Raw genomic sequence first — 22,591 nt, 5'->3', positions numbered from 1 at the left:
ACTTTTCTCCACAATTTCACGCCATAATACGAAGACATCTGGTTACTGAAACCAATATCATTTTTATCTTGTTGTTCTCCAGCAAAGCCTTTGGTTTCATTACAACTTCCCCTTTTCTGTTCTTCTCGCAAGTGTCCTCTAAAACATCAGGATGCTCAGGAACCACTGAAATCAATAGAACTGTCCTTTTATCCATCCAATTAAAAAATCTGATTCTACTCCACATATTTCCCCTTTTTAAGCTTTTTCTCCACAATATCCTTGAGAACTCCTGCTCTATTTGGATGAATTGTTCCACAGAGAAACATAATTTTATCCAACAACTTATGCACTACAGAAATGCTTCATTACAAATTGCCAGCATAAAGAATGCGACCTTTTTCAAAAAGAGGCTCACATGTTTTCATAGTTGATAGTCTCAGCATGACTTGCATCTTGTAGTTCATCGTCTTTTCCTTGATAGATACGTATTGCAAAAGTGCAGCCTCCCTCTGAATAAATTCTGTATCATCTCACACCATACTTGCGAGACTTGTTGGGGATATACTACCAAGAAATCAATCTTCCTCTCAAAGGAATCACAGAATCATTAATTACCACATCTCTCCCACAGGTTAGAGCATTTTGAAAGTTACTATGCAAATGTTCAATTAACACCTGTACTTTGTTAAGTCATGTCATTTACATTTCTACAGACATCATTAGTAAGAAAATATCAGTATGACAATAATGCTAGAATTGAATCACAAGGTACAGTGGCTTTTATAATTTTATTTTCATACAGTGTTTCTTTGACCAATAAGCTGGAATTTCTGCAATGTTATTTGAGCATTAGGCCGCTAAACTTCCCTTTTTCTTTCCCCAGAAATGTCAACCCAACTGGCTAGTCAATTTTTTTTTTGCCCGGATTTTCGACTATCTGTGTGCTGCATGTGTGTTTGTTTCCAACAACATATTGTTAAATATGTCTTGTGTTACTAATATTTTGCAGATATCACAAGGGATTTCAAAATTGGTGGAAATATTAACTTCTGAGTACCAATTAAAAATTACTCTTGTTATATTTTGTCCAATTGCTTTCAAAATGGGGTATCATTTTCATTATCAGAGTCATATACGCTTCCATGAACCTCATCAGAGCAGAAGTTATCATCAATTACATTTAAATCTAAAGAGGATCTTGAATCTTTGGGATTGTAAGCTGTATCACCATCCAATGCAGGACATAAGTCACTGGAGTCACTTATTGAGGTAGTAGTTCAGATAGTGGTGTAGTCCCACTTCATCTAATGTTGTACTTCATTTTTGTTTTCTTGTTACTGCAGCCCAGTAGTAGATGGATCCATTTATAGCTAAACGTGCAGTGAAACATGATTACAGTGGTGCCCAACCATAATTATTAAAGAAGACGAACAATAATCTCTTAACTATAAACAATATTTTGCTACATACCTTAAATCGGACACTCTTGCCTGCTAGCACTAACAAACGATGATATATGTCTTTTCAAGCAGGTATTCTTGCCTGCTAACATTAAAAAAATTATGGTTTTTATACTTCACTGTCTAATAAGTGACATGTTTTCTGTAGTGTTTGGTGCTTACAGAGTGGAGTAAGGTGTTGTGTTCGAGTATAATGACTTTTCTGGAGACGAGAAATCTAATCTGTAGGAATCAGCATGGGTTTAGAAAAAGACGGTCATGTGAAACCCAGCTCGCGCTATTCGTCCACGAGACTCAGAGGGCCATAGACACGGGTTCACAGGTAGATGCCGTGCTTCTTGACTTCCGCAAGGCGTTCGATACAGTTCCCCACAGTCGTTTAATAAACAAAGTAAGAGCATATGGACTATCAGACCAATTGTGTGATTGGATTCAAGAGTTCCTAGATAACAGGACGCAGCATGTTATTCTCAATGGAGAGAAGTCTTCCGAAGTAAGAGTGAATTCGGGTGTGCCGCAGGGGAGTGTCATAGGACCGTTGCTATTCACAATATACATAAATGACCTGGTGGATGACATCGGAAGTTCACTGAGGCTTTTTGCAGATGATGCTGTGGTGTATCGAGAGGTTGTAACAATGGAAAATTGTACTGAAATGCAGGAGGATCTGTAGCGAATTGACGCATGGTGCAGGGAATGGCAATTGAATCTCAATGTAGACAAGTGTAATGTGCTGCGAATACACAGAAAGATAGATCCTTTATCATTTAGCTACAAAATAGCAGGTCAGCAACTGGAAGCAGTTAATACCATAAATTATCTGGGAGTATGCATTAGGAGTGATTTAAAATGGAATGATCATATAATGTTGATTGTCGGTAAAGCAGATGCCAGACTGAGATTCATTGGAAGAATCCTAAGGAAATGCAATCCGAAAACAAAGGAAGTAGGTTACAGTACGCTTGTTCGCCCACTGCTTGAATACTGCTCAGCAGTGTGGGATCCGTACCAGATAGGGTTGATACAAGACATAGAGAAGATCCAACGGAGAGCAGCGCGCTTCGTTACAGGATCATTTAGTAATCGCGAAAGCGTTACGAAGATGATAGATAAACTCCAGTGGAAGACTCTGCAGGAGAGACGCTTAGTAGCTCGGTACGGGCTTTTGTCAAAGTTTCGAGAACATACCTTCACCGAAGAGTCAAGCAGTATATTGCTCCCTCCTACGTATATCTCGCGAAGAGACCATGAGTATAAAATCAGAGAGATTAGAGCCCACACAGAGGCATACCGACAATCCTTCTTTCCACGAACAATACGAGACTGGAATAGAAGGGAGAACCGATAGAGGTACTGAAGTTACCCTCCGCCACACACCGTCAGGTGGCTTGCGGAGTATGGATGTAGATGTAGATGTAAAACAATCGGGACACGAGGTGATCCTAACAACTGAAAACCAACACAAAGAAGTGTTATCAGGTCACCGGTGGGCCAAACAGAAGCAATAACACACATATTTGAATTCTTTATTTATAGTGAATAAAAATATATCTTAGAGACTTCTACAGCTTATAATTTCAGATAATAATTTTGGGAAGTCATTGAAATTCATGCCGTTAGGGTGGAAAGAATTGCATCAGATAACTCGCAGGCTGAGCTGCAGGGAACATATTATGTGCAAAATTTTCTCCCTTTTGCCACCCCTATTATCCATAAAATTACCCTCCTGCTTGCAAGGAATTGCAGCTAACTTTATTTCATGTTCTGAATCACTTGCTCTTTTCAAACTTAAGGTAGACATTTTCCAGATCAATTTTTAGTGTTCCACATTTCTCAAATACTTTATGGCAGTCTTCTTTTCGTGATAGTACCTTTTTTTCAGTTTAACTCTTTCAATGAGACAGAATATCTAAAGACAAAAACAAGTGATCTGCTAATGGGAATACAATTTCAATCTTGGTTGTATCTCTGCCAAACAACTGTCCAGCAACTTACAGAATATTATTAAAACACTGATATTTTGCCTATTACTTCCATCAGTTACCAGTTGTACAAAGGGCAGTCAAATGGAAAAGAGACATATGGAAAAAAGTGTGTAAAATGTTTCTTATTTCAAAATTAATTGCCAGAACTGTTAATACATTTATTGCAGTGTGAGACAAGGCAGTCAATGCATTCATGGAAAAATTTTTGCCGTTGTATATGCAACCATGATTGTACCCAGACATGCACCTCTTCACCTGAAGCAAATCGATGGCCTAGAATGTTTCTCTTCAGGGCTCCAAAAATATGGAAATCGCATGGGAAGGGATCGGTGTCATATGAGGATCAAAAATTCTGCAGCATAGTCAATATTCAAAACATGTGGGCCTTTCTACATGTTGCAAAAATTGTTTTGAGTACATTGCAGAAGTTTCACTGGGAAACGCTCATGCATCCTCCATACAGTCCCAATCTCTCCCCATGTGATTTCTCTACTTCTGGAGCCCTGAAGTGAAACATTCCTGGCTGTTGATTTGCTTCAGATGTAGAATTGCATGCCTGGGTATAATCGTGGCCCCATAGGCAACAGCAAACATTTTTTCACAAAGGCCATTACCATCTTGTCTCAAAGTGAGATAACTGTATTAACAGTTATGACAATTACTTTTGAAATAATAAACAGTTAACTTACTTTTTTCCATCTGTCTCATTTCCATTTGAGTGCCACTTATACATACTAATATCCTGAAAGATGAGCAGTTTTCATTTCATTGTATATAATGGAAGCAACTTCACTGGATGACTTTTTAGTTTGTTCTTCACTAAAGCTATACACTGAAACAGTTTCAGAGTTTGAAAAAATAATCCATTGATAAACTCTTAAAGCATTCAAAGTTGTGCCTCAAATAGCAGGCAACTAAATCAGGTACTTTTGAAAGCACAAGATTCTTTTGGCATCCTAATGGAAAGAGGACACACACTGGTAGTTTTTCACTCAGATACTTGAAAAATACTAGTGCTTGTTTATTGTGCAGTTGCAATTTCATTTTGAAATCAAACTGTTCATGGGCAGTGCTGCAAAATGGTTCAAGTCATACCTTGCTAATGGGAAGCAAAGGGTGTCAGTGCAAGGGACTAGTGAATTAAGTCATCAGTCATCATCAGAATGGGAAGAAATTACATGTGCTGTCCCACAAGGATCCATCTTAGGGCCATTGCTTTTTCTTGTGTACGTTAATGATCTCTCATCAGTTACACTGCCAGAAGCAGAGTTCGTTTTGTTTGCAGATGACACAAGTATTGCAATAAATAGTATGCCGAGTGTAGTTCTAGAAAGATCTGCTAATGATATTTTCATGGATATTAAGAAATGGTTTAAAGCCAACTCACTGACATTAAACTTCGAAAAGACTCACTATATGCAATTCAGAACCTGTAAGAGGTATCCACCCAGCATATGCATAAAGTATGAAGAAGAGCAGATAGAAGAGGTTGACAGTCTTAAAATAATGGAATTACAACTTGATAATAAATTCAGTTGGGAGGAGCACACCACAGAATGCATAAACGCCTTAACAAATCTGTATTTGCAATTCGAGTGTTAGCAGACATAGGCGACATGAAAAAGCTTGCATACTTTCATTCCATAATGTCATATGGTATAATATTTTGGGGTAAATCTTCAAGTTAAACAAAAGTCCAAAAGCATGTAATATGTATTATTTGTGGAGTAAATTCACGGACGTCCTGTAGCAACCTCTTCAAAGAACTGGGTATACTAACTACTGCCTCTCAGAATATTTATTCCTTAATGAAATTTGTCCTAAATAATATATCTCTTTTTCCAACAAACAGCTCAGTTCATACATACAATACCAGGAACAAAAAAGATCTGCACAATGACTTAAAAGCACTTACTTTTTCAAAAAGGGGTCCACTACTCAGGAACACTCATCTTTAATAATTTGCCAGCAAACATAAAAAAATTTAGTTACAAATAAAGATCAGTTTAAAAGGAGCCTGAAAGACTTACTAGTGGCCAACTCCTTCTACTGCACTGACGAATATTTTAATAGAAACAAATGATGCACGGTAAGTGCAATTTTACGTTGGAGGCACGACTGTGGCCTCTTCTGCACATTTTAACTAAGTGGTCTCAGCTTCTCATGTGCAACAGAAGAGAACGAAGAAATTGAATATAAATACTGCTGACACAAAACTTACCATGTGCGCATTGTAAATGACGCTCTTGAGAGTTAGAGTGAGTCCATACTAGAATCATCAGAAGGAATTTCTTCTGCATCACGACTAGCTTCTAAAATCAAACGCACTTCATCTTTAGTTAGCTTTTCACTATCAGTTTGTAAACAGTAAAGACATGAAACAAACTGAAGGTGGAGTCTGTGCTCAACCTCATTCTTAGCGAGACTGCTTCCGCATTAATGACTACATGTGGTGATGGAGCTGAATCAAACTTTCAAAACAGCCACATTGTCAGAGACATACATCTAACTTTTTCATGGAATGACAGCATTAAATCATGATGTCACAGCAATCACATGTGGTAGACACGGTCTATTACCTATATTACTCTAGTTAACAGCCATTTTGCATCTGGGATGTGATACATGTATGTATTTTGGTGTGCAGAATCCAAATATACGTTTCAAAATGTTCTAGCACGTACCATTTTTGAGTTTTTAAAGGTTTTTTATTTTTCGTATTCAGTATTTTGCTTTTTGCTGTTTAATTGTTTGTTTTCGATTTGCAGAGGAGAGCTAGAAGATCTACAAATAGTCAGTAAATTGTTGGTGTGGTAATCCAGTGGTGTGAAAGAGATCGTCAGTGAGTGTTTACTGTGAAAGATAGTGCAAACATCTTGTGTTTAAAACTTACACTAAGAAAAATGGCAACTAGTAAATCTCATTGCTTTCTAATCCACCCTGACAACTTTTGTCATGTTTGTGGGAAGTTCACTCCAAAAGCCCAAAGAAAAACAATCTATGATTTGGTTAAGAGGGCATATAAATTGTATTTTTATTGTCCTGTCGGTGATCAAGATAAAAATTTTGCACCTCTTACTGCCTGCTTAATCTGTACTACAATCTTAACCGTGTGGTTGAAAGGAAAACACCGAGCCATGCTATTTGCTGTTCCGGTGGTGTAGTGTGAGCCTAATGACCATTATTCAGACTGTTACTTCTGTCTTACAAATATATCAGGATGTTGTTGTTGTTGTTGTTGTTGTTGTGGTCTTCAGTCCCGAGACTGGTTTGATGCAGCTCTCCATGCTACTCTATCCTGTGCAAGCTTCTTCATCTCCCAGTACTTACTGCAACATACATCCCTCTGTATCTGCTTAGTGTATTCATCTCTTGGTCTCCCTCTACGATTTTTACCCTCCACACTGCCCTCCAATACTAAATTGGTGATCCCTTGATGCCTGAGAACATGTCCTACCAACCGATCCCTTCTTCTTGTCAAGTTGTGCCACAAACTCCTCTTCTCCCCAATTCTGTTCAATACCTCCTGATTAGTTATGTGATCTACCCATCTTATCTTTAGCGTTCTTCTGTAGCACCACATTTCGAAAGCTTCTATTCTCTTCTTGTCCAAACTATTTATCGTCCTAATGTTTCACTTCCATACATGGCTACGCTCCATACAATTACTTTCAGAAACGACTTCCTGACACTTAAATCTATACTTGATGTTAACAAATTTTTCTTCTTTAGAAACGCTTTCCTTGCCATTGCCAGTCTACATTTTATATCCTCTCTATTTCAACCATCATCAGTTATTTTCTTCCCCAAATAGCAAAAATCCTTTACTACTTTAAGTGTCTCATTTCCTAATCTAATTCCCTCAGCATCACCCGACTTAATTCGACTACATTCCATTATCCTCATTTTGCTTTTGTGGATGTTCATCTTATATTCTCCTTTCAAGACACTATCCATTCCGTTCAACTGCTCTTCCAAGTCCTTTGCTGTCTCTGACAGAATTACAATGTCATCGGCGAACCTCAAAGTTTTTATTTCTTCTCCATGGATTTTAATACCTACTCCGAATTTTTCTTTTGTTTCCTTTACCGCTTGCTGAATATACAGATTGAATAACATCGGGGAGAGGCCACAACCCCACGTCTCACTCCCTTCCCAACCACTGCTTCCCTTTCATGCCCCTCGACTCTTATATAACTGCCATCTGGTTTCTGTACAAATTGTAAATAGCCTTTCGCTCCCTGTATTTTACCCGTGCCACCTTCAGAATTTGAAAGAGAGTATTCCAGTCAACATTGTCAAAAGCTCTCTCTAAGTCTACAAATGCTAGAAACGTAGGTTTGCCTTTCCTTAATCTAACTTCTAATATAAGTCGTAGGGTCAGTATTGCCTCACGTGTTCCAATATTTCTACGGGATCCAAACTGATCTTCCCTGAGGTCAGCTTCTACCAGTTTTTCCATTTGTCTGTAAAGAATTCGCATTAGTATTTAGCAGCCGTGGCTTATTAAACTGATAGTTCAGGATATTCAAGCAAAACTAGACATAAAATAAAGTATCCAAATGTATCTTCAGTGCATTTGCCTGTGCCCCATGATGAGGGTTTGCCTGTTCCTGTCTGTATCTTGAAAGCCACGGAACCAGACACCATATCAAGTGAATCAGAAAGTATTGAACATATAGAAGAGTACTGTCCTCAATATCATGACGCTACGCCTGCCCTCAATATCATGACACTTCGCCTCAGCTCTTTAATTAAAAGGAACTGAACAATTTGGTTCGTGATCTAAAACTTTCGAAACAGCAAGCTGAACTCTTGGGGTCGAGACTGCAACAATGGACCCTTGTAGCTCTAGGGACAAAAATTTCCTGTTTCAGATCAAGAGGTGCTTCCTTTGCTCAATATTTTGATATGCAGAATTCAATCTGTATATGTAGAGATGTCAATGGTCTGATGATGCAGCTACGTGTAGAACTTAATCCACAGGAGTGGCGACTATTTATTGACTCCAGTTAAACCAGCTTGAAAGCAGTACTACTGCATAATGGCAATGCATTTCCATCAGTATTTGGCTTACGCAGTAGACATGAAAAAAACTTATGAAACCATGTCTTTGCTGCTAGAGGCAATCAAATGTAAGGATCATGAATGGCAGCTTTGCTGAGATTTAAAAGTTGTTGTACTCCTTATAGGACAGGCTGGATTCATGAAATACTGCTGCTTTTTGTGCCTTTGGGACAGCCGTGACACCAAGAATCACTATGCAGTCCAGGAATGAGCTATAAGGAAGTCATATGTTCCTGGAAAACGTAAATGTGAACAATACTCCATTAGTTGAGGCCGATAAAATCATTTTGCCTCCCCTTCATATCAGGTTTGGCCTTATCAAGAACTCTGTAAAAGCTCTGGGTAATGAAGGTGAGGCTTTCAATTGCTTAAAAGAAATGTTTCCCAAATTAAGTGAGGCAAAGGTGAAACAGCGTGTATTTGTTGGACCAAAAATAAGAAAATTTCTGAAAGATCCAGCCTTTGATACCAAACTCACAGATATCCAATCAGGTGCTTGGTCTTCTTTTAAAGCAACTGTGAAGGGCTTTTTGGGTAACAGACAAAAACCATGTTACCATTGTGAATGAATCGTTGAACAACTATAAGAACACGGGGTGTAGAATGTCGCTTAAAATTCACTTTTTACATTCTCACCTTGATTTGTTGGTTGGTTGGTTGTTTGGGGAAGGAGACCAGACAGCGTGGTCATCGGTCTCATCGGATTAGGGAAGGATGGGGAAGGAAGTCGGCCGTGCCCTTTCAGAGGAACCATCCCGGCATTTGCCTGGAGTGATTTAGGGAAATCACGGAAAACCTAAATCAGGATGGCCGGACGCGGGATTGAACCATCGTCCTCCCGAATGCGAGTCCAGTGTCTAACCACTGCGCCACCTCGCTCGGTCCTTGATTTGTCCCCAGAAAATTTGGGAGCCGTAAGCAATGAGCATGGAGAACACTTTCACCAAGACATTCTTACCATGGAACACCGTTACCAAGGCCATTAGAACCCTTCGATGATGGGTGACTACTGCTGGGATCTTGTTAGGGAGTGTGATGAAACGACAAACAAAAGAAGAGCTCTGTCGTCGTATTTTTAAAAAACCAAAGACAATTAAAGGTGAAAATATCTTCTGAACTAATTTGGACATTTTATTGGAATTATGCCCATGTATACATACAAAGCAGTATTGATTTCAAACGTTCTAAATGTGTATTTTTTTAATTTAAATGTGTCAATTTTCACTATTACCATTTTTTATTCTGCTGTGTATCTAGTAAATGTGATGTCATAGCGAAACTGATTTTACCAGTGTATTCCGCACCCCAAAATTAGGTAAATCCATCCATTTACAAACCAGATGCAGAAAAAAAGTTTAAATTTGTTAACTAGTGTTATTGTTCTATGGTTGAAGGAAGTTTGAAATACACACTTACAGGCTTCTTTCAACACTAATAATAAGTTTCAAACTAAAACACTATGGTCCCAGGAAGACCTACTCTGGCCACCAGAGCAGGAAGGTTTGTCACCCACATGTGTATAGCAGAAAAATTCTAATGTCACTGACATATGACTGAAATGGCAGTCAAAGGCTTAAAATAATCTGTACATTACTAGGTTCACATCTACAGGAGACAACGTTTATTAGTTTAGCATGATATAACAGTCAAATAAATATATTTATTAATCTTTATAAATACATAACAATATATGAACAATAACTTCTCATGTCACAGTTCACGGAATGTATAATTAAATCACATAATATTTCACTGTAGAATGGGATCTAAATAAATATCACATGGAATGATAAATCATGCAGAAACAGGTTTAGCATTAACTGCATTCTGTATCTCCTCCTCTGTCATCAAGCCCAGATGATGCAGAGAATATAGCAACTGCTGTTTAGAGTTGCCACAAAATTTATTATTAAGAAAATTTGGAAATCCCCTATAACCATCACCCATTGTGTATAATGGTACTCGCAGAGTTCCAAGGACCTAATGCAACAGAAACAAGATTACTAAAGTACACAGTATTGCACACTTAAGAGTGAAATGTTCTAAGAAGCATGAATGAGTTGTATTACATGTGCTCTACACAGGTTTCAATGTGTAACTAAACCAACAACAATTACAGTAGAACTAAATTCAGGTTTATCAAATTGAAAATATGATTTTCATTCTATGAAAGGGGCGGGGGGGGGGGGGGGGGGGGGGGAGGTGGTCTTGTTAGAATCTCACAGTAAACCTTGAATGGCAAATTATTGTATCACACAAAATACTGCTGCAAATAACATTACTAGCTATTTCTACATACAGTATGCATTTCAAATCTTTAAGAATAATAATCACACAATTTTTTTAATGTGAAAGAAACAAAACAATGAAACTAATCCTATATTACTGTGTGAGGGTAACACTATTCCTGCATACAAGTATGAAACCAGACACAAAGTGATTTGTATTTTACAGACCAAATGTTCGTAGCTATTGTGCAATACGCTTAAATATATGAATGTCAAGATGACTTGACCAACAATGTATGTTTATACATGAGCATGCTGAGAAGTAACATCTCTGAATTTTTTATGCAAAAACTCAAAGCTTTTTAAATAAAACAAATATTATTAACAATCTACATCTTTTTTTTCATGTCTACATATTTATTTCTCGATGTAGTTACTCTGGCAGTAAAAACACTTCTCCCAATGAGAGACCAGTCTGTTGATGCCATCAATGTAGGATGTTGGACTTTGCTGACAGAGCCACAGCATCGCCAATGCTTGCACCACTTCATCATTATCAAAGTGAAGTGCTCAAAGGTGTTATTTAAGTTTTGGAAACAGATGAAAATCTAACTGGGCCAATTCAGGACTGTAAGGTGAATGATTGTTGACAGTGAACCCAAGATGGATTGTTGCAGTGCTCATATGTGATCCAGCATTATTATGCTGAAAAGAGGGTGCGCCATGTACGGATGAACTCTTCGATTCGAAACCTGATTACAGCACTCTGTTTCACATGCACCAACATAATTATGTTACACATCGTTTTGTTACCCTCTAATGACAGAGGGCTGCAAATATGTAGACATGAAGAATAAACATGTACAATGTAAATAATTGTTTTATTTAAAAAGTTTTAAGAGTTTTTCATACACAAAATTGGGAGGCATTACTTTTCAGCATGCCCTCGTATCACCACCACCACCACCACCACCACTATACATTAGCAGTGTTGGGTAGGTTCCCATCTGTGATTACACACACTATTTAAGCAATTGAAAATATGCTCTATGTAAATCTCCCTTTGCTTGGGACTGGGACTGCAGCAATTTATGTTACAACCTAGTCTGTATCATACTGACAACATGGAGCCATTTAATCTGGTATGTTTGGAACACAGTTTTCCCACATTTTTCACTTCTCACTCTGTTGTTTAAGTTTATTCTGTTTTGGAATGCAATAATCTGATCTGTGCTCTACTCATACTTTTATACTTAAATTGCAAATATGGTTGTCCAAATACCAATATATATATATATATATATATAAAGCCTGTTTCCTGTCCTAATGCTTTATTATTGCTTAAAATTTTTGCTCTTGAAAGACTCTTTTCAGCTGCCTAAATCCCTGATGAATTTCTATTGTTTCCATATATTTTGCACAAGTGTAACTTAATTTTGATGAGTTTCGATTGGAATAAACTTTTTATTGCACTGACTAAATCATTTAGAAATTGATAATTTTATATTTGCCAAAGCATGTGTCTTACGACTTTGTCTTCAGTTCTTCAGGGTCAAAAATAGCTAAATTCTTTTATGCTCTCTATAATCATTTACCTGTGATTGTGTGTGTGTGTGTGTGTGTGTGTGTGTGTGTGTGTGTGTGTGTGTGTGTGTGTGTGTAATGACAATTTCAATCCTGTTTACAACTATCGACTGCTAAACACTCTAATGTATATTGAGATGTTACCTTTACTCCATCCATTACTTGTATTTTCTTCAGGACTTTCCAGCAGCATAGTTACGTAATGTCATTTGGATAAAATGTCCCTGAGAAAATTTTATCCACTTATGCTGCTGTGTTAGCCTCTGGTGACATATACCCTAACTTTTCATGATATTACAAACACATGTTAATCGTATGTCAACATGGATTGCGACAATGTGCACCCTATTTCCCCAGCAGTGTGTCAAGCGGATTTATCAAGCACTGTAGCTTTAAGAATGCCAAGTAAAAAATGGTCTTACCTCTGTGCCATAATCATGTGCAAATACAGAATTTTTTTCAATATGAAAAAGTTCATCCATTGTAACCTCCACAGCATAGAAGTTTAATACCAATTTTGTACTTTTATTCCAATGAGAAACTATGTGGTTTTCATCTTTTATTAAATTTCTTGTAGGAGAGATATTCATTTCTTCAACTAATTCTCTATTCAGTCCTGTAATAACATCTTCTCCTTCATCTATGAGTCCTCCAGGAAAGCCAATATATCCATCGAATCGCATCTGCATCTGCAGAAGAAGTGAAAATACTAAAGCAAAAGAATTTTAAGGGCAGAGTATAATGAGCGTAGAATGTTCAAAACATATCTAAAAAGAAAGATGATGAGACTTACCAAACAAAAGCGCTGGCAGGTGGATAGACACACAAACAAACACAAACATACACACAAAATTCTAGCTTTCCCAACCAACGGTTGCCTCGTCAGGAAAGAGGGAAGGAGAAGGAAAGACAAAAGGATATGGGTTTTAAGGGAGAGGGTAAGGAGTCATTCCAATCCCGGGAGCGGAAAGACTTACCTTAGGGGGAAAAAAGGACAGGTATACACTCGCACACACACACATATCCATCCACACATACACAGACACAAGCAGACATTTGTAAGGGCAAAGAGTTTGGGCAGAGAAGTGTGTGTGTGTGTGTGTGTGTGTGTGTGTGTGTGTGTGTGTGTGCGCGCGCGCGAGTGTATACCTGTCTTTTTTTCCCCCTAAGGTAAGTCTTTCCGCTCCCGGGATTGGAATGACTCCTTACCCTCTCCCTTAAAACCCATATCCTTTTGTCTTTCCTTCTCCTTCCCTCTTTCCTGACGAGGCAATCGTTGGTTGCGAAAGCTAGAATTTTGTGTGTATGTTTGTGTTTGTTTGTGTGTCTATCGACCTGCCAGCGCTTTTGTTTGGTAAGTCTCATCATCTTTCTTTTTAGATATGTTTTTCCCGCGTGGAATGTTTCCCTCTATTATATTCATATCTAGAATGTTCAAAACAATTATATTATCACATGAAATTTATGAGCTGTGACTGGATAAGCAAAAACATCTGAGATAACTTCATATTTTTCCTGCATTTCTTTGAAACTTCAATAAATCATAAATAAACCTACTTTCACACTACACAAGTTACTATACGGCATATAAATCCACTATCTTCCTCCTTTGCCACACCATTCACAGGTGCCAGGTGCTACTGCATCGGCTTTAATCTCTACAACTTTAACATTGTAGCTATCACACTATATGCATATAGAGAGAGTAATATGTTGTTAAATCCCCTTTGGAGACATGGTTGTGGAACTTTACAAGTACTTGTCAACATGGTGGACATCATCTTTGCAATGTTTTCCATACTGGAGCATCTCTGTAATGTAACACGACAAGTCACACAAACCAGCCACAAACAGGACAGTATTTCTTAACCTTTTTCTTCCTTTCAAATTTCTAAGTCTTACTAATTTGAAAAAGGATAATGGACAAACAAATAAAATTCAAAATTGAGTCACATGTGTCTTAAGCTATATCTTATGCAAGAAACTATGCTTCAATAGAATTTGTGTAATGAAAAAAATTCACATTTACGTTTCGGTACAAGATTCATGAAGGCATTACTTCAACAACGTATGAAGGTATTTTCATTCATTGAATCCTCTTTCAATGTCAACCTTTCATGGGAAATCCAGTGGCAGGAGTCATCAGCACACAACAAACTTCTAGTTGAGAACCCTTCAATGTGGGTATACAAGGACTTTATCTCCCCCCATGTCAACGGAGGATCGTGAATTGGATTCAACCAATCACGGCAGGTGTGGTTATCTACTGCTCATGTGAGGATGGACTAGTTCTGTAAACTGTGACTGTGGTGCCACTTTACAGCCAATCCTCGGTATTGTAGCCAACTCTTCTCTTTGAGTGAACAAAGGAAAAATAATGGACATTCACCATGCACTGGATGATGCAACTGAATGGCTCAGGGAATTAGTTATGGAGATAGCAGATTCAAGACTTCAAATAAGACAACAGTTTTATACCTTCTAAAGAATATCTACACATAGTTGCAATTTAATCATCACAGGAATAGGAGGTAGTCCAAAACAGATAACAAAAAACAAATAATTGAGAAATGAATTTACCAGTACTGACAAATTCAGTTAAGATTGATGGAAAGTAAATCTTAGTACAATACTAACGTTCTCCTCCACATTTTGCTATAGCACCAGTTTCAGTCACTTAAGCCACAACAAGTCTGTCACAAAGATGTGATGTAAATGAGCTACCAACACTGCAAAGCCTCTGCCTTCTTGCTGAGTTGGTAATATTTCAACTCTGGTGCCTAAACTGAATATGGTGTTGTGTAATTGCCTGGCGTCAAAACAACAGTTCCTGTTGAATCAGCAAGCAGCCCCTGATGTAATAATATTTGTTCAGCTGTGGTATGACTTGCTTATGTGGCCTCTTGCATTAGCTGTGGAAAGTGCCTTAATTTTACTCAGCTATGCCCAATCAACTATTTTCAGTGCCACAAAACTGTTCCACATGGTGTGCAAGATATATGAGACAACTGAAATACCCTCAGACTTAAAAAAAAAAGTGTATTAATTAAGATTCCCAAGGGGCGGGTGTTAGCAGGTGTGAATAATGTTGGAACATGCAAGGCAACACTGACAATTTGACTGATCTTACCCGATAAACTGAATAAAGGCACACTTGGATTTAGAGAAAGCTTTTGAAATGCTGACTGGAATACGCTCTTTGAAATTCTCAAGGTAGCAGGGATAAAATTATAAGGGACAAAAGGTTATCTACAACTTGAGCAAAAACCAGACATTGGTTAGTAGTCAAAGGCCATCAAAGGGAGGCAGTGGGTGAGACGAGAAGGAAGCAGGCTGCAGTCTATCCCCCATGTTATTCAATATGTACCCTGAGACAGCAGTAAGGAAACCAAGAAGAAATTTGAAACGGGAATTAAAATTCATGGTGGAAGAATAGAAACTTTTAAGACTTGCCGATAACATTCTAATTCTGTCAGAGATGGTACATGGCTCTTGAAATTTCAGCCGAATGAAATGAAAAGTGTTTTTGAAAGAAATTATAAGATGAATGTCAACAAAAGTGCAGCAAGAGTAAAGGAATGTATTTGAATTAAATAAAGTGATGCTGACGAAATCAGGTTATAAAAGGAGCCCCTAAAAGTGATGCATCACTTCTGCTATATGGGCAGTAAATTACTGAATTAGGGTGGATATACAGATGGTCAATAGCGAAAATGCATTTTTGAAAAATAAACATTTACGAACCAGGTTTTAAATTGTGAAGACAATTCCAGGGGCAGATGTGGACTCCAACCACAATCTATTGGTTATAAACTGCAGAGTAAAACTGAAGAAACTGCAAAAAGGTGGGAATAAACTGAAAGAAACAGAGGTTGTACAGAATTTCAAGGAGAGCATAAGGGAACAATTGACAGGAATGGGGGAAAGAAATACAGTAGAAGAAGAATGGATAGCTTTGAGGGATGAAGTAGTGAAGGCAGCAGAGGATCAAGTAGCTAAAAAGACAAGGGCTAGTAGAAATCCTTGGGTAACAGAAGAAATATTGAATTTAATTGATGAAAGGAGAAAATATAAAAACGCAGTAAATGAAGCAGGCAAAAAAGAATATAAATGTCTGAAAGATGAGATTGACAGGAAGTGCAAAATGGCTAAGTAGAGATGGCTAGAGGACTAATGTAAGGATGTAGAGGCTTATCTCACTAAGGGTAAGATAGATACTGACTACAGGTAAATTAAAGAGACCTTTGGAGAAAAAAGAACCACTCGTATGAATATCAAGGGCTCAGATGGAAACCCAATTCTAAGCAAAGAAGGGAAAGCAGAAAGGTGGAAGGAGTATATACAGGGTCTGTACAAAGGCAATGTACTTGAGGACAATATTATGGAAATGGAATAGGAAGTAGATGAAGATGAAGTGGGAGATATGATACTGCGTGAAGAATTTGACAAAGCACTGAAAGACCTAAGTTGAAACAAGGCCCCGGGTGTAGACAACATTCCTTTGGAACTACTGATAGCCTTGGGAGAGCCAGTCCTAACAAAACTCTACCATCTGGTGAGCAAGATGTATGACACAGGTGAAATACCCTCAGACTTCAAAAAGAATATAATAATTCCAATCCCAAAGAAAGCAGATGTTGACAGATGTGAAAATTACCAAACTATCAGTTTAATAAGTCACGGCTGCAGAATACTAACACGACTTCTTGGCAGATGAATGGAAAAACTGGTAGAAGCCGACCTTGGGGAAGATCAGTTTGGATTCCGTAGAAATATCGGAACATGTGAGGCAATACTGACCGTATGACTTATCTTAGAAGATAAAGGAAAGGCAAATCTACGTTTCTAGCATTTGTAGAGAGAAAGCTTTTGACAATGTTGACTGGAATACTCTCTTTCAATTTCTAAAGGTGGCATGGGTAAAATACAGGGAGCGAAAGGCTATTTACAATTTGTGCAGAAACCAGATGGCAGTTATAAGAGTCAAGGGGCATGAAAGGGAAGCAGTGGTTGGGAATGGAGTGAGACAGGATTGTAGCCTCTCCCCGATGTTATTCAATCAGTATATTGAGCAAGCAGTAAAAGGAAACAAAAGAAAAATTTGGAGTAGGTATTAAAATCCATGGAGAATAAATAAAAACTTTGAGGTTTGCCAATGACATTGTAATTCTGTCAGAGACAGCAAAGGACCTGGAAGAGCAGTTGATCGGAATGGACAGTGTCTTGAAAGGAGGATATAAGATGAACATCAACAAAAGCAAAACGAGGATAATGGAATGTAGTTGAATTAATTTGATTGATGTTGGGGGAACTAGATTAGGAAATGAGACACTTAAAGTAGTAAAGGAGTTTTGATATTTGGGGAGTAAAATAACTGATGATGGTCGAAGTAGAGAGGATATAAAATGTAGACTGGCAATGGCAAGGAAAGTGTTTCTGAAGAAGAAAAAATTTGTTAACATCGAGTTAGATTTAAGTGTCAGGAAGTCGTTTCTGAAAGTATTTGTATGGAGTGTAGCCATGTATGGAAGTGAAACATGGACGATAAATAGTTTGGACAAGAAGAGAATAGAAGCTTCGAAATGTGGTGCTACAGAAGAATGCTGAAGATTAGATGGGTAGATCACATAACTAATCAGGAGGTATTGAACAGAATTGGGGAGAAGAGGAGTTTGGGGCAAAACTTGACTAGAAGAAGGGATCGGTTGGTAGGACATGTTCTCAGGCATCAAGGGATCACCAATTTAGTATTGGAGGGCAGCGTGGAGGGTAAAAATCGTAGAGGGAGACCAAGAGATGTATACACTAAGCAGATTCAGAAGGATGTAAGTTGCAGTAGGTAGTGGGAGATGAAGCTTGCACAGGATAGAGTAGCATGGAGAGCTGCATCAAACCAGTCTCAGGACTGAAGACCACAACTACAACAAACATACGTTTACACTAATTATAAGTTTACATGTTAGGAGGTATTTTCTGGAGTGTAGCTTTATACGGAAGTGATGAATGGCGTACAGTATGTTTCAGAAGTGATGGCCAATATTCAGGGATATAAAAGGAATTATCATGCGAAATAAAAAATGTCAACTAAACATGGGCTCTAAACTGCATACCTTAAGAGCTACGAGCAACTCTTGATCTTCAATACCGTGAAACAAATCTCTTCGACCGCTCTGTGAATGCACACGCTTTGCTTTCCATATTTTTGGAAGTGGTAGTATGGACCATAAAAAGAAAAAAGGCCCAGTAAATGTGTGTTCTCAACTGCATACCTCAAAAGTTATAGCACTTGTTCATTAGAATAGTTGTGCTTCAAAGTAGAGGAGATGAACAAGTGCTCATAGTTCTTAAGGTATGCATTTCAGAACACATGCTGACTTGGCTTTTTTATTTCGAATCATTATTTGTGTCATATCCCTGAATATTTACCATTACTTCTGAAACACTGTATAAAAAGTTCCCAGACAAAAAAAGAACAGAAGCTTTTGAAACATAGTGTTACAGTAGATTGCTGAACATTGGATGGGTAGACTAAATTACAAATTAAGAGGTACTGAATCAAATTAGAGGTAAAAGAAGTGCATGGTATACCTTGAATAAAAGAAGGGATTTCTTGACCAGACACATCTTGTAACATCACGGAATGAAAATTAAGTTCGATAAAGGAAAAAGATATGTGGAGAGTAAAAGTTGCAGAGGAAGGCCAAGGATTGATTCTAGTAATCAAATTCAAGTGGAAGTTGGTTCCAGTGGGTCAACAGAAACATCCGATCTCACGCGTCGGCTTTGACCCGTGACGTAAGGGTGTTGTGGTGTGTGACGTCATTACGGCGGAGTTTGGTTTGTGAGTGTGGCGTGTTTGTAGATGTTGCCTCGTTGACGTTACCTTAGTAGGAGCTTTAGGGCCTGTAATATATAGTTTACCTTTTTACTGTACTTTTTGTTTTAACGTCGTCTATGAGGCTTTTATCAGTTTGCCATTAGATTGTTCAATCTTTATGGTCCATATGTTTTGTCGCTACTCGTTATGTCTAATGAATCAATATTGTTTTTTTCTTTTGTTTCTTTTTTTATCTTTTGATTGACCTACACATTGATCTGTAGTGTAGCCCTGAATACGAGGTTAGGTTGGGAGTTTTTTTTTGGCGGGGGGGGGGGGGGGGGGGGGGGGGGGGGGCAGCCCCCCCCCTGCCTGGCCTTGAGTACCACTTGTTTATTATTATCTTTGTTTGCTATCAATGTTAGCAGATTGTTCTTGTGAAACCTTTGTGTGTGTTGTTTTTCTATGTGTTTTCGTCTTTGTGATACGTATGCAACGTTTTTATATCCGCCATATTGGAATTGTCGTTTATGGTCGTTTCCGCCATATTTGTGACGTCATGGGTCAAAGCCGACGGGTTGGATTGGACGCTTCCGTATTTCCGTTCCAGTACTTATGCAGAGATTAAGAGACTTGCACAGGACAGACTAGTGTGGAGTGTTACATCAAACCAGTTTTTACATGAGAGATACAACTCTCTCTCTTCTTCTTCTTCTTTAAAAACAAGATCACGTTCACTTTTAGCCATAACTGTCTTACTGTGAAACTTGTTGTCATATAGGTCTACAAACATAAAAAATTTTTTTTAATGATGTGATGTTCGCTTTTAGTGCAGTAAAATAGTTACTGATAAAAGTGAACATGACATCATTTAAACAACTTGTAGAGGTTGCGGACCTGTATTACAAGAAGTTGATACACACAACAACAATACAGTGCATCTTCTACTTACTATGGAGTCTAAGATTTAGTAAAAACAATAACAGGTGTAGCAGAAAAAAACATACAGTTTACACTTGTTCATAAAGAGCAGAATACAGGAGATAATTTACAAGCAGAGACAGACAGACAGAGAGATAACATTTTCACTAACTGCCAGTATATAGTGACTAATCTACATCAGCAACTATTAAATAAATGTACTGATTAAGGCAGAACATTACATAATATTGAGGATGCAGAAGCAGATTAAGACTGTCTCATGAAATTTCCAGGCCATTCCCACTATATGTGTCATGGAGTATATGCACACAGGGCAGAAAGGGTCTAGAACATGCAATACACTGTTCCTTATCTTTACATGAATGGCCAATCTACTGCAACACAAGCATGTAAGTCAATTTTAAAGAGATGTAGCAGCAACATATGCTTGCTCTGAATGCACTCTATCGCAACATCTCTTTTGTTAACATTGCAACAATCTTGCTGTTAATGCATGTGTTGATAATAGTAAAAGTGAGCTGAAGTCGTGGACAACATGCTGTGTTCGGTGAAAACCATTTGGATTGTAGTGGACCTCATTCTAGCCATTCAGGTAAGATACAGTGCTCCTAACTTACAACTGAATGAGGTTCTGCCCAGTGATTCTCCTATATTAAGAGGGACCCACTACAGAGTTTACTTGAAGCCTGCTCTTTATTTCACCTGATGAGATGAATGTGTTTCATATGGACTCTCTGGTTTTACTGATACTGTGACTGATTAATGGTGTGAGCACACCATGCTGGTGTTCAGGTGTTCAGCTGAGTTGCACAATATTATGATGACTAACTCAGCCATTATCTTCAGATATGGTGAATTGTGTTATTATGTATTCTTGCTATCTTGGAGTCCAGTAATAGCACATGAAGGAAACAGCAGAGTCAGTCATCAAAATACTGTGCATAAAATGGAAATTACAACTAAGCTGAACATCTGGCATAACACCATCAATGTATTACATGTTTCACAATTCTGCATAATTTCTGACGTCTTCACTATATTTATGAGTATGTGAGTTTTGATTGTCTTGGTCACTGCATTTACTTAATGTGTGTGTCAGCCACAGTTTCTACACCTGCATCTGGTATTAACTGAAGCATTAAATACCACGTTACACAATCACAACAAAACTGCAGTCCTTTATCCCAACATAGACCACTAGGTGAGCTTTTATCTTCACAGTCTCTATGAAGAAAATCTGTAGTTCCCACATTATTTTCTTTACAAGGTTCTATCCAATCTATGATCTTTTTTAAGCATCTACATCCTACTAGCCAAACGAAAAAGTGAAAATTTATATCAAGCGTCCCTTTGCAAAAATGATGTGCTATGATATTCTGAAATGATATGGATCATACATACTAACGTGCAATATTTCACATCATATTAATACTTGTTCCATAGCACATGTACATGACATTGGTGTCAGTTTAACAGTGTGAATCCTATGGTCATATAGTAACCACCCTCTTTTTTAGTGAAACTAGTTTTCTAGCACCTGACTAAAACTTTATGTACAACTGTGGGCATGTGACCTTTCACTTTATAGTTCTACACTTGTTACTTCCAGGTATATGTATGTGATACCTGAACGTTGACACAACTAAGAGAAGTTTTTGTCTGTTTTAACCTTCGTGACGTGCCCAAGTTGGTTACCAGTCGGAGACACACGGTGAAATGGGTACCTTGTCCTGAGAAACGTACCCTATAGAGTTATTCTGTGTACTTACCAAAACTGCAGCCCTAGCGCTGTATAAATCAAAGATCCGCTGCGTATGTGTACAGTATATCATACAGTGGGCAGCCTGTGTACACGTAGCATACTTGGATTCCTTTAGATTCTCCTTAGTGAGAACAGCGTAATCCGTCGTACTAGAAATCCTTCCGAAATATTCTGTATCTTCAAGATGTCCCCATGACCCATCGCCAGTTTCTGTCATTTCTGTTTCTAAATAAATATTTTTCCAAATAAAAGTTCAGTGTAAACTCAAAGCTGACAATGTTTAACGTTGTCACATTTCAACTGTTCGTTCGACGCTCAGAACTTATTCTTCTGCTGGTCACTGAAATTAAACGTTGCTGAAACATGAAGCAGTTACACAGCTGGAAAAAAAAACTACATGTCCGAGGAAAAAATTAATCAGGAATTGTATATACACATCCTGTGCCAGTCACTTATTTTACAACCAAAGCAGAATACGACAATAAGCAGCTGTTCCAAAGATTCCATGAATAAGTGCTGTGTATTCATTTCTACCAAAAATATATGAAACTAAATATCTCTGATTTTAAATGTCCTGCAAGTAGTGATTTTCTGACATAATCAGCTGTAAAGTAATGGAAACAATATTACCATCATTATACACATGTAAAATTCAATTTGAAGAAGCAAAGAACCGTATTTCTTTCTTTCTGGGAAAACGAGATTTTCTTATCAATACATCAGTTGTGATAATTTTACGATATCGTAGATTCCGACGTTGTTTT

The 22,591-nt window shown here is 37.9% G+C and overlaps 1 protein-coding gene across 1 annotated transcript; it reads right to left on the bottom strand.

Moving 5' to 3' along the window:
* Nucleotides 1–10,134: 10,134 nt before the first annotated feature.
* LOC126090420 (U8 snoRNA-decapping enzyme-like) lies at nucleotides 10,135–22,588 on the bottom strand. Its single transcript, XM_049906985.1, has 3 exons — nucleotides 21,835–22,588; nucleotides 12,729–12,995; nucleotides 10,135–10,474 (listed from the first exon to the last, which is right to left on the bottom strand). The coding sequence occupies exons 1-3, from the start codon at nucleotides 22,042–22,044 to the stop codon at nucleotides 10,289–10,291; spliced, it is 663 nt and encodes a 220-aa protein (XP_049762942.1). The 5' UTR covers nucleotides 22,045–22,588; the 3' UTR covers nucleotides 10,135–10,288.
* Nucleotides 22,589–22,591: the final 3 nt, after the last annotated feature.

This window comes from Schistocerca cancellata, chromosome 1, assembly GCF_023864275.1.
Source record: "Schistocerca cancellata isolate TAMUIC-IGC-003103 chromosome 1, iqSchCanc2.1, whole genome shotgun sequence".
Taxonomy (NCBI): Eukaryota; Metazoa; Arthropoda; class Insecta; order Orthoptera; family Acrididae; genus Schistocerca; species Schistocerca cancellata.
This window is presented reverse-complemented; position numbering and strand designations above follow the sequence as displayed.

Bases quoted from the DNA above. Each gene is read 5' to 3' on its own strand.
- LOC126090420 (XM_049906985.1), bottom strand. From the start codon at position 22,044: ATGACAGAAACTGGCGATGGGTCATGGGGACATCTTGAAGATACAGAA. The intron at 12,996-21,834 runs GTAAGTACACAG...CTTCTTCTGCAG, and splicing joins GCGCTAGGGCTGCAGTTTTG to ATGCAGATGCGATTCGATGG. The intron at 10,475-12,728 runs GTAAGACCATTT...CTGTTGCATTAG, and splicing joins CACATGATTATGGCACAGAG to GTCCTTGGAACTCTGCGAGT.